The sequence below is a fragment of the Dysidea avara genome, chromosome 2 (genome assembly GCF_963678975.1).
Source record: "Dysidea avara chromosome 2, odDysAvar1.4, whole genome shotgun sequence".
Classification (NCBI taxonomy): domain Eukaryota; kingdom Metazoa; phylum Porifera; class Demospongiae; order Dictyoceratida; family Dysideidae; genus Dysidea; species Dysidea avara.
Window position 1 is genome coordinate 38,000,707 of NC_089273.1, and position 21,535 is coordinate 38,022,241.

At 37.8% G+C, this 21,535-nt stretch overlaps 1 protein-coding gene and 2 long non-coding RNA genes across 15 annotated transcripts in view; 1 reads left to right on the forward strand and 2 right to left on the reverse strand.

Moving 5' to 3' along the window:
* LOC136247257 (uncharacterized) overlaps positions 1-21,535 on the forward strand; it is a 237,281-nt gene that overhangs the window by 133,636 nt on the left and 82,110 nt on the right. The window contains exon 5 of the mRNA XM_066038884.1: positions 4,391-4,512. Coding sequence (XP_065894956.1) covers positions 4,391-4,512 — 122 coding nt within the window. The remainder of the gene's footprint in view (positions 1-4,390; positions 4,513-21,535) is intronic.
* LOC136247263 (uncharacterized) overlaps positions 1-21,535 on the reverse strand; it is a 75,750-nt gene that overhangs the window by 4,818 nt on the left and 49,397 nt on the right. The gene's annotated exons all lie outside the window — the stretch shown is intronic.
* LOC136244854 (uncharacterized) lies at positions 14,418-15,266 on the reverse strand. 3 transcript variants are annotated; one of them, XR_010695599.1, is made up of 4 exons: positions 15,215-15,266; positions 15,053-15,132; positions 14,596-14,893; positions 14,418-14,535 (listed from the first exon to the last, which is right to left on the reverse strand). It is a non-coding gene; the product is annotated as an uncharacterized lncRNA (long non-coding RNA). The 3 variants fall into 3 exon arrangements; XR_010695595.1 differs by having other exon boundaries at positions 14,596-15,132; positions 15,215-15,258; XR_010695594.1 differs by lacking the exon at positions 15,215-15,266 and having other exon boundaries at positions 15,053-15,199.

Sequence of the window (21,535 nt, forward strand, 5' to 3'; positions counted from 1 at the left end):
AGATTTGTTTGTAGCTGAACTATCTACAAGGTAACTTCTTATAGCTGATCTCTCTACAGGGTAATTTGTTCGTAGTTGAATTCTGTACAGGTGATTTGTTTGCAGCTGAGCTCTTTACAAAATGGTTTCTTTGTAGCTGAACTTTCTCCAAGGTAACTTCTTCTAACTGATCTTTCTACAGGGTGATTTGTTTGTAGCTGAACTATCTACAAGGTAATTTCTTCTAGCTGATCTCTCTACAGGGTGATTTGTTTGTAGCTGAATTCTGTACAAGTGATTTGTTTGCAACTGAGCTCTTTACAGAATGGTTTCTTTGTAGCTGAACTCTCTACAGGGTGATTTGTTTGTAGCTGAAATCCCTACAAGGTAACTTCTTCTAGCTGATCTCTCTGCAGTGTGATTTGTTTGTAGCTGAACTCTCTACAGGTGATTTGTTTGTAGCTGAACTCTCTACAAGGCGATACTTCTAGGTGATCTTTCTACAGGATTCCTTGTTTCTAACTGAACTCTCAACAGGGTGATCTGTTCATAGCTGAAATTTCTACTGGGTGATTTGTTTGCAGCTGAACTCTCTAAATGGTGGTTTCTTTGTAGCTGAACTCTCTACAATGTGACTTCTTCTAGCTGAACTCTCTACAGGTGATTTGTTTGTAGCTGAACTCTCTACATGGTGGTTTCGTTGTAGCTGAACTCTCTACAAGGTAACTTCTTCTAGCTGATCTTTTTACACTGCATATTTGTTTGTAGCTGAGTTCTCTACAGGGTGATTTGTTTGCAGCTGAACTCTCTACATGGGAGTTTCATTGTAGCTGAACTCTCTACAATGTGACTTCTTCTAGCTGAACTCTCTACAGGGTGACTTGTTTCTAGCTGAACTCTCTACAGGTAATTTGTTTGCAGCTGAACTCTCTACATGGTGGTTTCTTTGTAGCTGAATTCTCTACAAGGTAACTTCTTCTAGCCGATCTTTCTACAAGGTGATTGGGTTTTTTGCAGCTGAACTCTTTGCATGGTGGTTGCTTTGTAGCTGAACTCTCTAAAAGGTGACTTCTTCTAGCTGAACTCTCTACAGGATGATTTGTTTGCAGCTGAACTCTCTACATGGTAGTTTCTTTGTAGCTGAACTCTCTACAATGTGACTTCTTCTAGCTGAACTCTCTACAGGGTGACTTGTTTTTAGCTGATCTCTCTACAGGGTGACTTGTTTCAAGCTGAACTCTCTACAGGTGATTTGTTTGCAGCTGAACTCTCTACATGGTGGTTTCTTTGTAGCTGAACTCTCTACAAAGTAACTTCTTCTAGCTGATCTTTCTACAAGGTGATTTGTTTGTAGCTGAATTCTCTACAGGGTGATTTATTTGCAGCTTAACTCTCTACAAGGTGACTTCTTCTAGCTGAACTCTCTACAGAGTGATTGATTTTTTTTGCAGCTGAACTCTCTACATGGTGGTTTCTTTGTAACTTAACTCTCTACAGGGTGATTTGTTTGTAGCTGAACTCTCTACAGGGTGATCTGTTCATAGCTGAACTCCCTATAAGGTAACTTCTTCTAGCTAATCTTTCTACAGGGCGATTTGTTTGTAGCTGAGTTCTCTACAGGGTGATTTGTTTGCAGCTGAACTCTACATGGTAGTTTCTTTGTAGCTCTACAATGTGACTTCTTCTAGCTGAACTCTCTACAAGGTGACTTGTTTCTAGCTGATCTCTCTACAGGGTGACTTGTTTCTAGCTGAACTCTCTACAGGTGATTTGTTTGCAGCTGAACTCTCTACATGGTTTATTTCTTTGTAACTGAACTCCCTGCAAGGTGACTTCTTCTAGCTGATCTCTCTACAGGGAGATTTGTTTGTAGCTTAACTCTCTACAGGTGATTTGTTTGCAGCTGAACTCTCTACATGATGGTTTCTTTGTAGCTGAACTCTCTACAAGGTAATTTCTTCTAGCTGATCTCTCTACAGGCCGATTTGTTTGTAGCTGAACTCTCTACATGATGGTTTCTTTGTAGCTGAACTCTCTACAAGGTGATTTCTTCTATAGCTGATCTTTCTACAGTGTGATTTGTTTGTAGTTGAACTCTCTACATGATAGATTCTTTGTAGCTGAACTCTCTATAAGGTGATTTCTTCTATAGCTGATCTTTCTACAGGGTGATTTGTTTGTACCTGAACTATCTACCTGATGGTTTCTTTGTAGCTGAACTCTCTAAAAGGTAGCTTCTTCTAGCTGATCTCTCTACAGGACAATTTGTTTGTACCTGAACTCTCACATGATTGTTTCTTTGAAGCTGAACTCTCTACAAGGTGATGGCTCAGGTTTTAAGTAATCATTGTGTTGTAACTTACCAATGGTTGAAACTACGTGTACAAAATTTTTGCATGTTTTACACCAAATCCTTACCTTCTAGTGCATCAACTGTAAGTTTCCCACCATTTTAGAATACGTACGTAGTTTTAACTCAATGTTGACTGTATCAGGAGAGTTCCAAAAGGAGTGAGTGGGAGGAGGAGGGGAAGAGGCCATATAACCCTGAAACTTGCATGTAATTATAGTAACACTGCACTATAAATGCACATAATATGCCGATAAATTGGCATTTATGCATGCACCCAAACAAAGTGCTATAACTCAATAGCTCAATGGCTAAACAGTTTGTGCCATTGTATTTGTGATTTTAAAAGGAATAAAACAGTACCTAGGGGGAAAACCCTGAAGCCAAAACTCATTGAGAAATTATGTACTCAATTCAAACATGCATGCCAATACATACCTTCAGTACGTTACAAGCTAAATTAATCCATTTTCATGTGCGGTAAGTCCAGTTTTTCCATTCTCACACTATAAAAAATGGGTCCTTACATAAGAACCTTCTGGGGTGTTAATATCTGCCATTACATCTGGGCTCCCCACAGGTGTTCAGTTACACCCTTATGGGGTGTTCCATTCAATTATGCTTTGAAAATTTCCTATTATGCTTTTGAGCAGTGTTCAAAAATCCAGTCTATTATGCTGAAAATTATGCTATCATAATCAAGATTATGCTCAAGAGCTGACAGACTTATTAGAGTATATCTGCATTTCCTGACTGCTGTATTAAAGTGACTGCTTTATTAAAGTGTCTTGATCTTATCTCCATAATGTGTGAATAATCAGTCAAGAAATAGTAAAATAATAACACTGCAAGTTTTTTTGGTATGAAACGCAGTAATAATGTGCAATGTGTTCGTATTTTTGATGCACGCATTGCACAATTTAATTAAAAGTCTTGAAAATCATCCTATCGTGCTGGCATAATGCTTGATGCTTTTGCTAGCTTATTATGCTTGAAATTAACCAGCATAATTGACACGAGCCTATTAAGAACACCTCTTTTGTAAAAAAAAGAAGTATTCTGTGCTACAGAGTTCTTGGATAACGCTATGTGAGAACTGTACAATACAGCAATATAGGTCTGCAGCTGACTCAGTGCAATGCATGAAGTGTGTAATACCATAATAGCTTACATACTACATTTCTCTCCAGCAATGACTTCCTTGTCTTTTAAAGACTTTGGATTTGTATAATATATAATGTAACCACCGAATATAACTTTTGATTGTGGGATTAAAATATAGGAAGGCAATATTACTGAAGGAGTGAAGTAACACAAGTAATTTCATCAGGAGCATAGTTCCCACATTCTGTTTACTCTTATCTTGTAATAATTAACACGGGAGTGTATGAGGGCCTACTTCAATGTAGTATGGAATTACACCCTAACAGTCCCTATTAAACAACTCCTGCAAACAAAACACTTTTGAGTGTACCTAAACACTCTGTGGGTGTACACAAGGACCCTTAAAAGCATGGGTGTATACAGTATATAATGCCTCCAGTAGGGCATACTGGAACACACCATTTTTTACAGGGCAGTCGCATTTTAGCTATTGAAAATAAAAATATTATTATTTAATGAACATTTGGATAAAGTGCCTGTTAAATCTTACTGCTGCTAAGTTTCACAGCCAAATTAACTGAGATATCTTAGACCATGGAGCTAGTAATTTTACAAGCATAGGAAACCAAAAGTTGGGTGATTTATTCAGATATTTGAATGGGTAAAGCTAAGTCTTTACACAATGAAAACATGTTATTTAATTGAAGAAAAGTAACAAGAGTAGTTGAATAAACTATCAGAATCTCTTATATATTTACACTTATACACTCCTGACTGCGTGCGCAATTATCTTTTTTAGCTTGATATTTCTAAGGATTCCAGGGTTATGAGCAATTACTGTCTAGAGTCCCGGGAAAAAGAGAAAATTTTATGTGCACAAAGAGTAGGTTTTCCAAAATTTTCCAATCTATTATTTTAGATATTGTATTACATACTGTATGTGCAAATATTTTGCAGATAACAATGTAGATGGAGATACCTTTTTAATGTTGGATAAACAAGAGCTGTCACACATAGTTAAAGGAGTGGGAACAGTCAAGAAACTGGAAATCCTAATAGCTCGGGAGACTCAAAAAAATGTATGTGGTCTTTACATGTTGTACAGCGCATATACAATCATACAATGTGACCAGTCTTACATGTGAGCACATATGAAATTGAATGCTTTCTCAAACCTTTATGACGCTTCATAAAGATGCGGCCATTCAAATTTAGCCCTCATTAAGTATTTTGTTACATTAATGTTGTTTTATTTTTATATTATATGGACTACAGTGGTACTAATCTGTAAAGTTGATTTTTATCATGTAAAATGTCTCTAGGATGATTTTAAAGGTGGAATTTTGGGCAACACTTTAAAAGATTCAGGGCAATTTCTACTTAAATGGTACTACCGTACTGTTTGATACTAGCTTTGCTACCTGCCCTATGTGCAGGACTATTTCAGATTTCACATAAACCACAATAACATTAATCATTAAAGATCATGACCTAAAGTAGCATGCATGGTGATGTCTTTTATGTGAACCTTATTCCACCATCATGCAAGCCTAACAGTTAAAATGATGTGAACATGAAGGTTAGCTAAACAGCAGAATTGCATGTAAGCTAAACCAAACTTATCAAGACGTTTGCAAATTATGTGGTGCTGTCCTATCTACAGGCACTGTAATAACATGGTAAACAAAAAGTGTTTAAAGCAGTATTATTTATTGTAGCTATACTGCAAGCAAAGGTTTGAGCAAAATTAACTTAACCCAAAGGCGCACACTTCCAGCTGGCTAATTGTTTTTATAATTTAGGCAAGTAGTTAACATCACAAAAAATCGGAGTTACAAAGAGAAGGCACTTACCCTAAAAGAACACATAGGACAAACACACAGACAAACGATCATGCACCCAATTGCCCTCCCCATGCCTACTCTATACCTATCACATGTGCTATTATAAACTTTTCTATATGCTGTGGAAAAATACCAGATATACTATGAGAAATACCAGACTTACTATGAGAAAAAAGTTGAGTTGAAAAAGAATGCATCAAAGAGACACGTACACAAAAATGAAAAATGTCATAGGTGAGATTTAAACTCTCACCCTACCACAACAACTTTAGGGAGGTGCTTTACCAGCTGAGCTGTTTATTGTGTGGTTAGCAATGGGATGCAACTTATATGTGACTGGATCTACGAAAACCGTTCTTATCGCCCAAGACAGGAAGTTTGATTTTTCACACAAACACAAAGCTTAATGAATGCACTATCAAGTTTCACTGCCACAGTCGACCAGAGTAAAATGGTCTGCTTTTGCTGGCTGCTTTTCTAGAGCACAGTGGCGAGCCGTACAAGTGGTCTGGGGTCTTGATGGAGCCCTGGCCAACCAGGAGATGGCTGTGTGTGGCTGTACAGCTCTGTGGTGTTGGACAATGACCTGTGCTGTAAATTTTCTTCCAGTTCTGAGCCCTCAATGGCCTATAACTTGGACAAATTTATCCCAGCACGTCTCTTTTCAATTTTTGAACACCATCTTTCCTGCCTTCCAAGGCCCCCGCCTCCCACCCTTCTGGAACTCGCCTTACAAGGCCCCAGCCTCCCACCCTTCTGGGGCTCGCCTTCCACGGCCCCCACCTCCCACCCTTCTGGAGCTCGCCTTCCATGACCCCCGCCTCCCACCCTTCTGGAGCTTGCCTGATACAACCTCGGTTTAAAAACTATCTAAAATGGCGGGAAACTTAGCTGTTGACTACTTCTTCAGTGGATGATCAGGAAGGTAAGAAATTGTTGTGAAACGTGTGAAAATTTGGTATGCGTAGCTACCTCCATTGGCCAGCTACAACACACTGAATATTTAAAACCGACGTTTCTCGATACTTTTAAATGGGCGATAAGACCGGTTTTCCCAGAGACAGTCACATATTTTCTCTACATCATCAACGTGCTGTAGCAGATGAAGGAATGCATGTAGAAGCTTCCATAAACTTTGCAACATACGTAGCTGGATCGTGAGTATTTCATTTAGTGTGTGAAATGTCGACACATGCACAGATTGCCGAATAAGCATCATCAATAGCTGAAATATGAAAAAGTGGATCACAAAAAGGTGGCACTGAAGGAAAAAGTTGTCATGTGCAGGAATCAAACCCTGGATCTTTTGGTTAATAGTTATATTGCCTACTGCTTTGGCTGTTCATTGGTGGTTTTGACAGGAATGTAGCTCTGAGTTTTCCTCTACACCAACACCTTCAACGTTCTGTAGATAGCAAATGAAAGCACGTAGCGACTTGTAACAACAAACTTAGAGTTGCTAGATGATGAATACTTAATTTTATAATAAAGTCCCATATTGATATATGCACTGTTAGTGGCACCATGAAGTAAAAATGCAAGATGGACAGTTTTATATAAGATTAGTGCTGAAACAATTATTCGGTTATTTGATGAATCGGTCGGCATCACACTATTTGATTCGTTAAGGCACTATTCGAATATTCGTTAGCGCTTTGTACATTGTGATCAGATGGATAAAACCAGTCTTGAAACTTTATATTCTAAAAAAGTGGCATAAAGATTCTGTTTTAAAAGAAATAGAAATAGCTCTCAGGCTTTACCTTGCTCCCTAGCAAAGGTTTCAGTACTTATTGAACAGAAATTCATGCTAAAAAGTAATCGAATATTCGTGGCACCATGAAGTAAAAATGCAAGATGGTCAGTTTTATATAGATTAGTGCTGAAACAATTATTCAGTTATTTGATGAATCGGTCAGCATCACACTATTTGATTTGTTAAGACACTATTCAAATATTCGTTAGCACTTTGTACATTGTGATCAGATGGATAAAGCCAGTCTTGAAACTTTATATTCTGAAAAAGTGACATAAAGATTCTGTTTTAAAAGAAATAGAAATACGTAGCTCTCAGGCTTTACCTTGCTCCCTAGCAAAGGTTTCAGTACTTATTGAACAGAAATTCATGCTTAAAGAATAATCGAACATTCGGTCGTTTTGTTCACAACTATTCGAATGGTAAAAATTGCTATTCGTTTCAGCAATAATATATATGTATAGAGAGAAGGGCTATTCCAACTTTGAGATATAATTTGATATGTGATAGAGTGTAATCAGTCAACATATTTGAGCTTGATTTTGTCACAGCAAAAAAAATAAAATAGTGTCCCAATAACACCTATATGAACTCCTTCTTTAGTCAGTATTGGAACAACTAATTCAAAAAGTCCCTATAACAATAGAAAATGGACCACAAATCTACAAATAACTCCAGTGTTATTCAGTATTGGGGTGTGTGGTCTGATTTTGTCTGAGTATGGGTAAAATTAGTTCCAGCACCAAAACAGAAACAGAATAAAATTAATAGCAGTATTAATTTTGTATATGAATTATGCTGTGTGTATTTCCTGGTCCATTAACGTGCACATGCATTCATGCATTTTCGCATTATCAATATAATTATGCACAATGTTTGTATGTGACCAGATTTGTGAAGGACTTCTTCCACACACATTCGGTTTACCAACTTTGACGAGTCATAGCGTCAGATTGGAAAAGGCTATTAACTTGAAACTTGGTCAGTAGTGAGTACCTACCTAGCTTGATGGATATTTTTTTTGTTATTATGTTTCTTGAGCACTGCATGAGTTATGGTCTTCCAAGTTCATAGAATTACATGTGTGTGGAAGACCCTCTTTTGCAAATATGGTCACATGTGTTAAACAAATGATTACTGCTAGTACCACAGTCATATACTGTAGTGAGCTATTTGGATAAAGAAATCGCCACATATGTATTAAAAGGAATACTTTACTGCCATCATAGCTTACTGATCTGTGGAATGTTTTTCAAGTGTTATTCCTAGTAGTCCTTTCCATTTTGTAAGCGTGACAGTAAATCAAGGAAATTGGAAATGGAAATCGAAAACAGAAATGGAATGATCAAATTGTCATATAAATATGTCCCTAAGTAAAACTCATGTATAGTGGCTACTCCTTAAAGACCACCTTCTTGCAAACACTACCTCCATACAAAGACCACAACAAGACACACATTAGTGTGTCATTGGGCCCAAGAAGCCTGTGCACCACACCGTGAGTATATTTACAGGAAGAAAGAAAATGCAATTTTCATACCTTTGTAGCTCCATGATCCCTTATCCAATTGGAAGCAGTTTCACTACAGGGCTGCCCACCAGGTAAACCATGCCACATACTAAATTTGAAGGAAATCTTCCTAGCCATTTCTGAGATATGAGTGGACAAAGTTTTGTTTTAATTTCTATTTTTTTCTTTGCTGTAGTGGGGCTACAGGAGCTTCAGTTTCTTTTTACACACTTTGCAAAAATTGCTATAAAACACAAACTTGTAACTCCATTGTATTGATATTTGGCACAAGTAAAGATTGTATAAAGGTACATTTTCATACCAAGGTTGCTATGAGTCTGATAAATGTAACCCAGTCTGAGAAAACCGGTCTTATCGCCCATGTCAGCAGATTCGGTTTTTCACCCAGGACACAAAGCTACATGAATAAACTATATAATTCCATAATCAAAATCAGCTAGACTTGAGTGGTCTGGTTTTGCTGGCTGCTTTTCCCAAGCCCAGTGGCGATCCGTACGTGTGGTGTGGGGCCTTAATGGAGCTCTGGTCAGCCTGGAGATGACCGTATGTGGCTGTACAGCTCTGTGGTGTTGAATGAGTACCTCTGCTGTGAATTTCCTTTCATATTAGCCAGTTTTGAAACCTCAATGGCCCAAAACTTGGCCTAATTCATCCCTTGGCCTTCCTTTTCAATTTTGGAACACCATCTTTTCCGCTTTCCAGTGCCACCGCCTCCCACCCAATTTGCAGTTCGCCTGATACAGTCAACCTCGGTATAAAACTATCTAAAATGGTGGGAAACTTAGTTGTTGGCTACTTGCATAGTGAATGCTCTGGAAGGTAAAGATTTGGTGTAAAACATGTGAAAATTTGGTACACATAGCTTCAACCATTGGCAAGCTACAACACACTAAATACTTAAAACTGGCGTTTCTCGATACTTTTAAATAGGCGATAAGCCCGGTTTTCCCAGACTAGGTCACAAATATCAAAGGAGTTATGAGCGCTTATTCACGTAAAAAAAACAATAATTATTTTGTCATGGCTACATGGTAAATCAAGTAGAGGAATAACTTGAAAATTCGTGTGTACATAGGTCAATCATCATAGGAGTGCCTTTTGGTGGTTAGAACAGCAACAAACTTACAGCTACAAAGTTATAAAGCAAAAACCAGCAAGAATAAAATCATGGGATTGAGATACTCTAATAGAGCAGTCACTGGGGAGAAAAAAAGGTTCACGAAAAATGTTGAAAAAATGAACTGATCATAACCAGAATTTGAACCAAGGACCTCCACACCTAACACCTGCATCCTTAACCATTGAACCGTTGCTATCTCGGCTGATCACTTCACTTAATTTCTACCTTATTATCAATGAAAGTTCTAGCTTAATAAGTAAAACTGATCTACCAATAGAAAATCTAGATTGTTCTAGAACATTCTATGTGTGTTCTATTAGATAATTTCAGCAAAAGCAGAAACATGCACTGTATTAGAGCATTAGCACCATACTATTGTTGCAAAACTTTGAGGCTCAATCTAGTAGCTATTTCATCATATCAGAGTCATTTTTGTGTCAATCAGTGATATTTTATAGTATTAACTTAGTTTCGTCCCCAGAAAGTCTGCAAGAAGACTAGTATAACTGACTCGCACCAATCATCATCATCATATTCATCATAATAAGTGCTATGCTAGAAAAACTTGTGATACAACACACTGGAAATCATATCTCAGTTAAAGGTGCAAGATTTGGTTTTTGAAAATACAAAAAGAAATGAAATCCACTCAAAAACTGCCAAGCTGTAAAAAAAGGGTGCGGCTCTCAAAAGCCTGGGTGAAAAAGTTGTGAAATCAAAGGTGGTGGCCAAGAAATGGCTGCAATGATGTTAATGCAAAAAAATTTAGAAAATGGCTGTGTGCATTGTTAAAATTTATAAGCATTAACATCGTTGCAGCCATTTCTTGGTCACCACTATTGACTTCACAACTTTTTTCACCCAGGCTTTTGAAGGCTGCACTCTTTTTTTTATTTACAGCTTGGCTGTTTTTGAGTGGATTATAATTACATCTCAAAGATATATAAGGCAAACAGCTGTATTTAATCGAGACACACGGTAGTGTGTGGTGTGGTCCAAGAAGCCAGCGTGCCACACCATTAGTATAATATATTGACAGGAAAAAGAAAATACAATATTCACAACTTTGTAGCTCTATGATCCTTATTCTGATTGGAACCAGTTTCACTGCAGAGGTGCCCGCCAGGTAGGCCACCCTACATACCAAATTTGAAGAAAATCGTTGTAGCCATTTCTTAGATATGATTGGCCAAAATGTCGTTTTATTTCTTTTGTTATTTATTTATTTTATTTATTTTTTCTTATTCTTCATCGTTTTGCACACTTTGAAAATAGCTATAAAACACAAATGAGTACTAAGATCACCTTGAAATTTGGTACACATAAACACAGTCCAAAGGTGAATTCTAGTATCAAATTTGGTGCAAATTCGAGGAATGGTTCAGGAGTTATTACCGGTTATTCGCGTAAAATAAGATCGATCTGTTATTATGCCTACAGAGTAAACCGCTTCATGGAATGAGTGGAAAATCAGTTTGTAAATAGATCAACCATTGTAGGAGTGCCTTTTGGTGGTTGAAAACAATCAAAATTAAAATGTGTAACAATTTAGTGATTGAGATTCGTAAATAAAATTACCAATAATTTTTATGCCTACCAGGCAAACCGTTAGTAACAATGAGCTGAAAATTGCTATGTGGCTGGAATACTAATTGTAGAAAGTCATTGCAGTAGTACAGAAGAATTGGATTACAAACCATTGAGCTATGATTGGTATGATTGATTTTGATTTGATTTTTTTTGTTTAGACTCATGATGTTAGGCATAGCTATTCTTCCAAGTCAGAGTACACTGAGACACATACAAATACACAAGTACAAAATAGGGTTGGGCGATATACCGGTATGACAGTAACAAGGTGATATTACAGCTGGCAATAACCGATACCGCCTTGTTTTTGAAAAACCACCATACTGGTATAAACGGTTATTGCGATATCACAGCAGGAATACAGCTGCAACTACAAACTTGCATGTGTTAACAATGCCACATTGTACTTGTCAATCAATATTTCAGCCATCTTGTACTAGCAAACAAGCCTAACCCATGCACTACTACACAAAACGATGAACTAATTATTAGATAACAGGTGATACAGCTGCAACTACACACTTACATGTGTTAACAATACCACATTGTACTTGTCATTCAGTATTTCATCCTAGCAAACAAGCCTAACCCATGCACTACTACACTAAGCAATGCACTAATTATTAGAATACATGCGAGGCACGTGTACTGGATGTAACACTACTGTGATAATGCGATGAAGATTCTGGTCTCACCTTTGCTAGCTATATACATAGGAACTATACCTCCTTCAAAATTAATTTTATATGCAGTCCGATCCATGGCATCTCTATAAGTTAAGCTGGTTTTTCCAAACTCCTTGCAGTTCAGTGTGGTACATAGCTAGTAAACAAAGTCTGCCCATGCAAATATATGATGTGTAAACCATTTTGAGTGTACTTGCTATAGTTCATTTCAATACTGTGAAATTTGCAATAATTGTGATAATAAGCTCCACAATAACCATGGGAGGAAATTTTCAATATCGCCCAACCCTAGTACAAAACTGAAAAACATACAAGACACAAAGCAATACATTTAAATAATACACAAATTAACTATTATTGGTCATACAGTGGGTCTTCGTTAAAGTGAAAAATTCTCCATGCTTGTGGGGCACTTCAAATGGTAGCTTATTCCACCAACAAGTGGCACAATGTTGAAAATATTGCTGTGCTCTAGCCAGATGATGGTAAGTGCTGTTAACAAAATAGGCCTTATGCCGAGTATTATAGGTGTGAGAGCAACTAAATGTTATTGGAGGTTGCAGTTGCAGGCACTGGCATCTAAAACAGTGACGATGAAATTCTGCCAAGCTATGGATCTCAATTTCTTCTGATATGTTAGGCCAACCTAGCTGGTCACGTGGTACAGACACATGATCAAACTTCTTAAGGGAGAAGATTACCCTCACTGCCCTATTCTGTATGCTGTAAGTGGCCAACTTGGTGATTGAGAAGAGGGGGTCCCCACACTGGCAGGGCATACATGATGCGCGATGAAATGAGGGACTCCATTAGCAACTTAAGAAGGGAAACAGGTAGATGTTTGTGACTGCATCCAATGAGATGTAAATTGTAAGAGTACTTGCGACATACTTCAGACACCTGAGCATTCCACTGAAGACAATAATCAAACTTATTATACTTTGGCGGATCATAACTTGACTCAATTTGTAGACTCTCCCACCAGGAATCATAATGTATTAGATATCTTTGCCACAAACCGGCCTTCTTTAGTTACAGAATGTACAACAATCCCTGGTATTAGTGATCATGAGGCCGTCGTAATGCTATCTCATGTGACTGCAAGAACCCAACCCCCCACCTTACGGAAAATCTATTTATGGCGAAAGGCAAATTTACCTTCTATTAAGGAAAAAGTTCGACAGTTCTCTATAATTTTACAATCTCAATATTCCCCTGATCTCCCTGTCAATATTCTGTGGAATGATTTTAAAAATTTGTGTGACGACTGCCTCAGTTTAATACCTTCCAAAGTTACTTCTACCAAAAATCACCAACCCTGGATTTCCCCCTTCATAAAAAGGCTTTCACGAAGAAAGCAGCGTTGTTACAACAGAGCTAAACATTCTCATTGTGCTGAGGAATGGCAGTTGTATTATCGTCTTAAAAAAGAATGCCAAAGGGAATGTCAAAGAGCTTACAATGCATACATCAACAGCTTTATTGAGGCCGAAAATGGTAACGTAACAAAGAGGCTATGGTCATTCATTAAACACCAAAAAAAAGATCAATGTAGTATACCCCCAATACATGTTAATGATATTACTCTTACAGACAGCCAGGAAAAATCCAATGCATTCAACGATTACTTTACATCAGTATTTACCCAAGAAGACTTGTCAGCAGTACCTACAATGAATGGTATTCCTTTTCCTGAAATACCACACATTTCAATTTCTGAAGAGGGAGTTGCCAATTTATTACGTACTTTAAACCATCACAAAGCTACTGGACCAGATAATATTCCAGCATATTTCTTAAAAGAGCTATCAGAGGAACTAGCACCAATTTTAACTCTGATTTTTCAATCATCCTTACACCAAGGGTTTCTACCGGATGACTGGAAGGTTGCAAACATAGTTCCCATCTTCAAGAAGGGCAGCCGTACTCAGACTTGCAATTATCGTCCTGTCTCCTTAACGTCAATTTGTAGTAAAATTCTTGAACATATTGTTTACAGCTGTATCTTTTCACATTTAACTAACTATAACATTCTGGCTGAAGAACAACATGGCTTTCAAGCAGGCAAATCATGTGAAACTCAACTAATAACAACCATAGATGATTTAGTCAACTGCCTCAATGATAATGCACAAATGGACTGCATTTTTCTGGACTTTTCAAAAGCTTTTGATAGAGTACCACACTCCAGACTATGCAATAAACTATCACATTATGGGATCAGAGGCCCCCTCTTGTCATGGATCAAGCACTATCTTTATAATAGAAGTCAAAAAGTAACAATAGATGGCACAAGTAGCAATTCTTCCATAGTAACATCTGGTGTACCCCAAGGAACTGTTTTAGCCCCCCTCCTTTGTTTATGCTTTGTAAACGATATTTCCCTAAATATAGCCTCCAAAATCAAACTATATATCTTATTATATCGCAAAATCGAAACCAGAGATGATCAAAGCCTTCTCCAGGATGACATCAACAGACTGGTCAAATGGTCCAAGGATTGGCAACTTCTGTTTAACTTTAATAAGTGCGAATTTCTTTGCATCACAAACAAACGTTCACCATTAACCATAACCTATAGAATGGATGGTACAGCTATAAAACAAGTTTCATCAGTTAAATACCTAGGAATTACCATTAATGAGAGACTGAACTGGTCAGAGCACATCTCCAATATTTCCAAAAAGGCAAGCTCTGTCTTGGGATTTTTGCATAGAAATTTAAAATCCTGTCCACCCCACATCAAGGAATCCTGTTACAAATCCTTAGTTATACCAATTCTAGAATATTCGTGCACAGTTTGGGATCCCCATACTCAAAAAGATATCCTAATGTTGGAAAAGATTCAAAGGCGTGCAAGTAGATTTGTTACGAACAGTTACTCTTGGTCTGTTAGTGTAACTAACCTTATTAACAACCTTGGATGGAAAAGTCTACAAAATAGAAGAGCATGCATAAAAGCTACAATGATGTATAAGATATCTAATAACTTGATAAATATGCCTTGCAACCAATCTCTTATCCTTTGCACCTCCCACACTCGCCATCATCAACTCTGCTATCAGCTCCCTTACTCAAGAATTAACACTCACTTATATTCCTTTTTCCCGTCAGCCATCAGATTGTGGAACAGCCTTAGCCAGCAAACCATTAACTCTCCAACTCTAGATCACTTCAAAAGAACACTTATAATAACATGACTGTATGTACGAACTGTTTTGTAATATGTCACACCCCCATTTCCCACAACTCACCCACTTGTAATGTTGTGCCACACACTCTTTTTGAGGTTCTGCACATTATAATATATAATAAAACAAAAAATTTTCCTAAATACGATTGCTGAGTGACAGCTGTAATAAGTTGGTAATCAATCATAATAGTAGGATATTCTAACTTACTTTTGCTGTGCTTGGAAGAGAACCACATCACACTTGATTTGTTAATGTTAAGCCGCATCTTACTCTGAGAGATCCACTTAGAAATCAGCTCAAGGTTGTGTGATAACTTCTTCTCAACTTCTTCACAAGTATATCCAGAACAAATTAGAGTTGTGTCATCAGCAAACTGCAAGAGGTTACCATGGTGCACTAGGGAGGGCATATCATTGACATATACTGGGAATAAAAGTGGCCCTAAGGCACTTCCCTGTGGCATACCTCCATGAACAGTAATCCATGATGAAAAAGAACCCTCGGATTTTACTCTCTGCAAACGGTTGGTCAATTAATCAGTAAACCAGGCTATTTCAGTTCCATGGATCCCCATACTATTTAAGCTTTGCAACAGTAGTACATGATCAAGTGAGTCAAATGCTTTTCTAAGATCAAGGAAAGCTGAGCACACAACTTTGTTATTGTCTAAAGCATGTATGATAAGGTCAGTGACAAAAAGAAGTCTTTGGTCTGTGGATCTACCATGATGTTAGGCCCCCTGGTAAGGGCTCAACAATTGACTGGTTTCAAAGTATGTTTCAAGCCAAGCTGCAACAAATTTCCCAAGAATTTTAGCAATGATGGACTCTACAGATATAGGACGAAAGTTTGATGGATTTTTTGTGGACCACTTTTATGGACAGGTGTAATATTACCTCTCTTCCATTCATCTGGAACTGTAGCAGTGCGTAGAGACAAGTTATACAATTTGGTTAAAGGAACTGCTATATCAGCAGCAATTTCCCTCAAAAATTGAGCAGATAAGCCACCGGGATGAGTAGACTTCCAAATATCACGGTGCTTAAGAGCAAATTCAACTGTGTCAGCCTGTATTGATCTAAAATGAAATGATGTTGATTCACAAGCAGCATTAGGGACAAACTTGGAAGAGGGTTGATGATCAGAAGTCAGTGCAACATCACGAAAAAATTTATTTACTGAGTCCAGTGAGAGCTTGGAACTGATGCCTCCTTCTCTTTTCTTCTGTCTACCAATAACCATATTGATACCTGACCATAAATTACCTGCAAGTGAAGGATTGGATTGAGATAGCTTTAGTAGAGTGTTTAAATATGATAATTTTGCTTGACAAATAGTCACCTTCAGGTTATTTTTAAGTGACTTATAGTAAGCAATATCCTGTGCATCGTGAGATTTTGCAGCCCTCCGTTTAGCATGATGTTTATTCTTTATGGCTGTAAGTATATCAGGGGTCATCCAGGGTGTAGGTATTTTAGATGAAGAGGAGGGTACTGACTTCTAAGGAGTAAAACTGTTTAGAATAGAGAGCAAGGAAGACCAAAAGAATTCCCACATGTCATTGATATCATCAAATGTATCCATTACCTGCCAAGGAACAACTTAATTAATTCCCTAACTTTATCCCAATCACAATTTCAAAATGACCAAACTGACACTCTGGACGAACAGTCAACATATCAATGTCCATCACTTGAATCATGTGACCACTCACACCAACTGATTGCCGAACAGAAGAGACTGCAACATGTTTAGAAGTTATAACATGATCAATGAGAGTAGCAGAGTTATGAGTAACTCCAGAAGGGTCCAATAAATGTTGAACCATAGAACAGTCAGTTAGTAAATCAACATATTGAGCTTGAATAGTGGATTGAAGTCCCCAACAACAACAATGTTTTCACTGAGGAAACAGATCTCATTGAAGAGACTGGTTAATACTGTGAGTCCCTACTTGAAATCAGTAAAAGGAGATCAGTATACAGCCATAACAATAATCTGGTGTGTTTACAAGTAACGTATCAGCACACTATATTCAATAATCTACATGACTGTTCTAGCTTCTCATATATGGGTAGCTAGAAGCTTTACCAGGGTGACACAACATAGGTGAAGTATAAACAGTACATCCAGGTACAGTAACATCAGAACTTCCTGGGCAGAGCCATGCTTTAGTAAAGCAAAAATTGTAGCAGTCTTAACACGATTAGAAAACCAGAGTGATAACTCGTCAAACTTGGAACACAGACCTTGAATGTTATGATGTACAATTCTTACACCAGATGGATTGTCCTTCAGCACTAGCAAAATAGAATTTTTGTCATTCATGTCATCTGGGGTGACCTTAGAATCATTGTGACTATCTGTACACTGGCTATTACACTCTGTAAGTCATCACACACATCAAAGGATGGTAGAACCGAAAATAGACAAGACAGGCACAGCCATGAGATCTCAGATTTATCCTGTAACTCAGCATAAAAATCATGGTCAACACAAACATAAGTGATGTGAGACCATAACTGACACCTATCACACTGTAGTGCACATAGATTTGAACGAACCCACCTTCTACAGATGGTATATAGATACTTGAATGGGCCTGGATTCAGCGAAACATCACCACACAACAAGAGCATAAAATGCCAGAAAACCCCATGGTGACGAGCGTAATATGAGAATAGCGGACGAAAACCATTTTGTCCGACTGAGAACGTCTCCACAAATGAACAGCACTTCTCTTGATCACTCAAAATACAGTTTAAAGTTAAAAATGGAGAAATGTGACCACAAAACCGCTGGAAAAAGTGAATAGTCACCAGCCACAAAAACACATGTAACCACTTCCGAAACACCATTTTATATATTTATATTTTTTTCATTCGAAAGCCAACTATGTGTAGCAAATGCAAGATCAAGATACTCTACTAGAACAGTCACCCTAATAGAACACTCAGTTATGTTTATGACTTTCTCAATTATAGAATTTTCTATTACATTGCAAGTTATTCTGTAGGGAGTTCAGCTGTGAACAGTTAATTTTATAGACAGTTCAGCTACAAGCCAAGTCGCCCTGTACTCTGTGATCCCACAAATACTGCAGTCACATGCACATAAACACCTTTAAGTGTGTTGAACTATGGAAATGATTACTGAGCACAAGTACAAACTTTTAGTGAAGGCTAGATTACGAACACTTTAATTAATTATGGCATGCGAAATGCAATTTATTGCACAAAAACAAGCCTTTTGTAGCTAGTAAAATAATAATTTTTACAAAAATATCGTGGAATATACTTGACAACTAATCTGAGTGTCGTTAAATAATGATTTTTTTCAATTTCATTGATATTATGTACAAAAAATCAATTATTCTGACTGTTCTATAAGAATATCTGACTGCTCTATTGGAGAGTTTCCTTCAAGTTATACATAACATAGCTATGTTGCATTGGTTTAAGTTGACCTATATAATTTAATGCTGGCTTTGCATGCCATAGTAAAATCATTACGCATTTTTCTAAAAAAAATGTCTTCTTCCTCATACTCAACAGGGCGAAACGGTATAGTCTAAGCATAGCATCTGCATTTTCATTTTGTTATGCAATGTACTATTTGGTATGTATATGAAAACTGAAACCGAAAGACTGAAATTGGTCAAAAACTTATATTAAGTGGCTACTAGTGCTCACCTCTTCAAAAATACCACCTCTATGATAAGACCGCATAATTAAAGTGACCGTAATAATCCGGAGTATGCATCCAGATAATTAAAAGTGGGTCGAACCCAGACTAGAACAAAATGTGACCAGGATCTTTTTTCATTGACAAAGCATTTATATTTGAAAGTTTTTGTAACTGCTCTCCTTTTAAAAGAGAGGTGTCATATTTTGGGTAGAAGTTGGCACACATGAGCTTACCTCATGTTGGTGTGGTCGCCTGTTCAGTGTTGGTTTGAAAAGGAAATCAAGGAAATCACCTGCTATGAAACATGGAATTATTCTGTTCCATATCATTAGTGTTTTTCTTGGTCATTTTATTAATCACATGATATCTGTATATCAACTGAATTACCATTGCCATCACTTGTTGAGTAGTGGTGTAGCTACACCTGGGCATACCCGGGCTCTTTCCCGGGCATCACTTCACTTTTCCCAGGGCATCAGAAAATGGTTGGGTCATGCAGACACTCGAAATATCGTTTTTATCATTGGTGTTTACACCATAAAGTTATTATTAAATAATAAATTGAACAAGTTACCATGCAGAGAGATCATTTAGAAACAAGTCACCCTGTAGAGAGTTTAGCTACAAACAAAGCACCCTGTAGAGATAACAAATCACCTTGTAGTTTAACTACAATCAAATTACCCTGTTGAGAGTTCAGCTACAACCAAATCCCCCTGTAGAGAGATCAGATAAAAGTGATCAGCTAGAAGAAGTCACCTTGTAGAGAGTTCAGCTATAAATAAACCATCTTGTAGAGAGTGTTTGGATACAAAGAAACCATCCTGCAAGAACTCAGCTAGAAAAAGTCACCCTATGAGAGATCAGCACGAAACAAGTCACCCTGTAGAGAGCTCAGCTACAAATAGACCACCAGTCAGGGGCGTAGGGAGGGGGGGTTCCGGGGGGTTCAGGAACCCCCCTGTAAAATTTTGACTTCTGCAAGCAGGATCCTAACACACCATTTAGTGTGGCAGGACAAAATAAGTGAGCAATATAGTGTAATGGCACAGCACAACAATTGATAAAACTTACATTCATCTCTCAGGGAAGGATTTACAGAGGTAACATGAGCCCTCTTCAAAACTTGTTAAAAAGATCGATATACTCTAATAGAGCAGTCAGGTATATACTCTAATAGAGCAGTCAGGTATACTCTAATAGAACATGCATGTAAATATCCATGTCCATATGAAGTTTTTCAGACATTCCAACATTAAATGCAAAACTTAGCATGACCTTATACTGCTATAGCTTTGGTGTGCAGTGTTTAAAGATATAGAGCTCCAGTAATTTATCACTTGTGTTATGCGAAATGAATTCATGCTATGCATATTTGTATAGTTATATTGTTTTGATTGTCATTTGTATCAGTGGATTCATGGCTCCTATACCACAGTGAGATATAACCATCACTTACAGATTACTATATGTGTCTCTATGTGTTATGCTGTCTGTTTCCACTATAGGTGACTTTATCTAGTACTACCTTCATCCCAAGGGCACTTAATGTATCATAATTAATGTCCTTTTTGCATAAAATATAGCAATTTGCTGAGTTTTAATTTATTAAATATTAAAAGTCTCTCAGCAGCTGGGGGCTGCGCTCCCAGACCCCTGCTTCTAGTAACTCAATGCTGGTGCTGGAACCCCCCTTCAAAAAATCCTGGCTATGCCCCTGCACCTTGTATAGAATTCAGCTACAAACAGATCACCTGTAGAGAGTTCAAATAGAAACAAGTCATGCTGTAAAGTAGCAGCAAGAGTACATAATAAAAATGTGATTGGATCTACGAAAACCGTTCTTATCGCCCAAGACAGGAAGCCGGTTTGATTTTTTCACACAAACACAAAGCTTAATGAATGCACTATCAAGTTTCACTGCCACAGTCGACCAGAGTAAAGTGGTCTGCTTTTGCTGGCTGCTTTTTTAGAGCACAGTGGCTAGCCGTACGAGTGGTCTGGGGTCTTGATGGAGCCCTGGCCAACCAGGTGATGGCTGTGTGCGGCTGTACTGCTCCGTGGTGTTGGACAATGACCAGTGCTATAAGTTTCCTTTCATTTTAGCTAGTTCTAAGCTATGAATGGCCTATAACTTGGCCTAATTCATCCCAGCACGTTTCTTTTCAATTTTTTTGAACGTAGAGAGAGATCGGATAAAAGCGATCAGCTAGAAGAAGTCGCCTTGTAGAGAGTTCAGCTATGAATAAACCATCTAGCAGAGAGTTTGGACACAAAGAAACCATCCTGCAAGAACTCAGCTAGAAAAAAGTCACCCTATCAGAGATCAGCACGAAACAAGTCACCCTGCAGAGAGCTCAGCTAGAAGAAATTACTATGCAGAGAGCTCAGCTAGAAGAAATTACTATGCAGAGAGTTCAGCTATTAAGAAACTGTCCTGTAGAGAGTTCAGCTACAAACAAATTACCTTGTAGAAGATACAGCTACAAAACATCACCCTGCAGAGAGTTCAGCTACAAAAAATATCACCCTGTAGAGATATAAGCTAGAAACAAGTCACTTTGTAGAGAATTGAGCTACAAACATATCACCCTGTATAGAATTCACCTGAAAACATATCACCCTGTAGAGAGTTCAGCTAGACAGAAGTCACCCTGTAGAGAGTTCAGCTACCAACAGATCACCCAGTAGGGA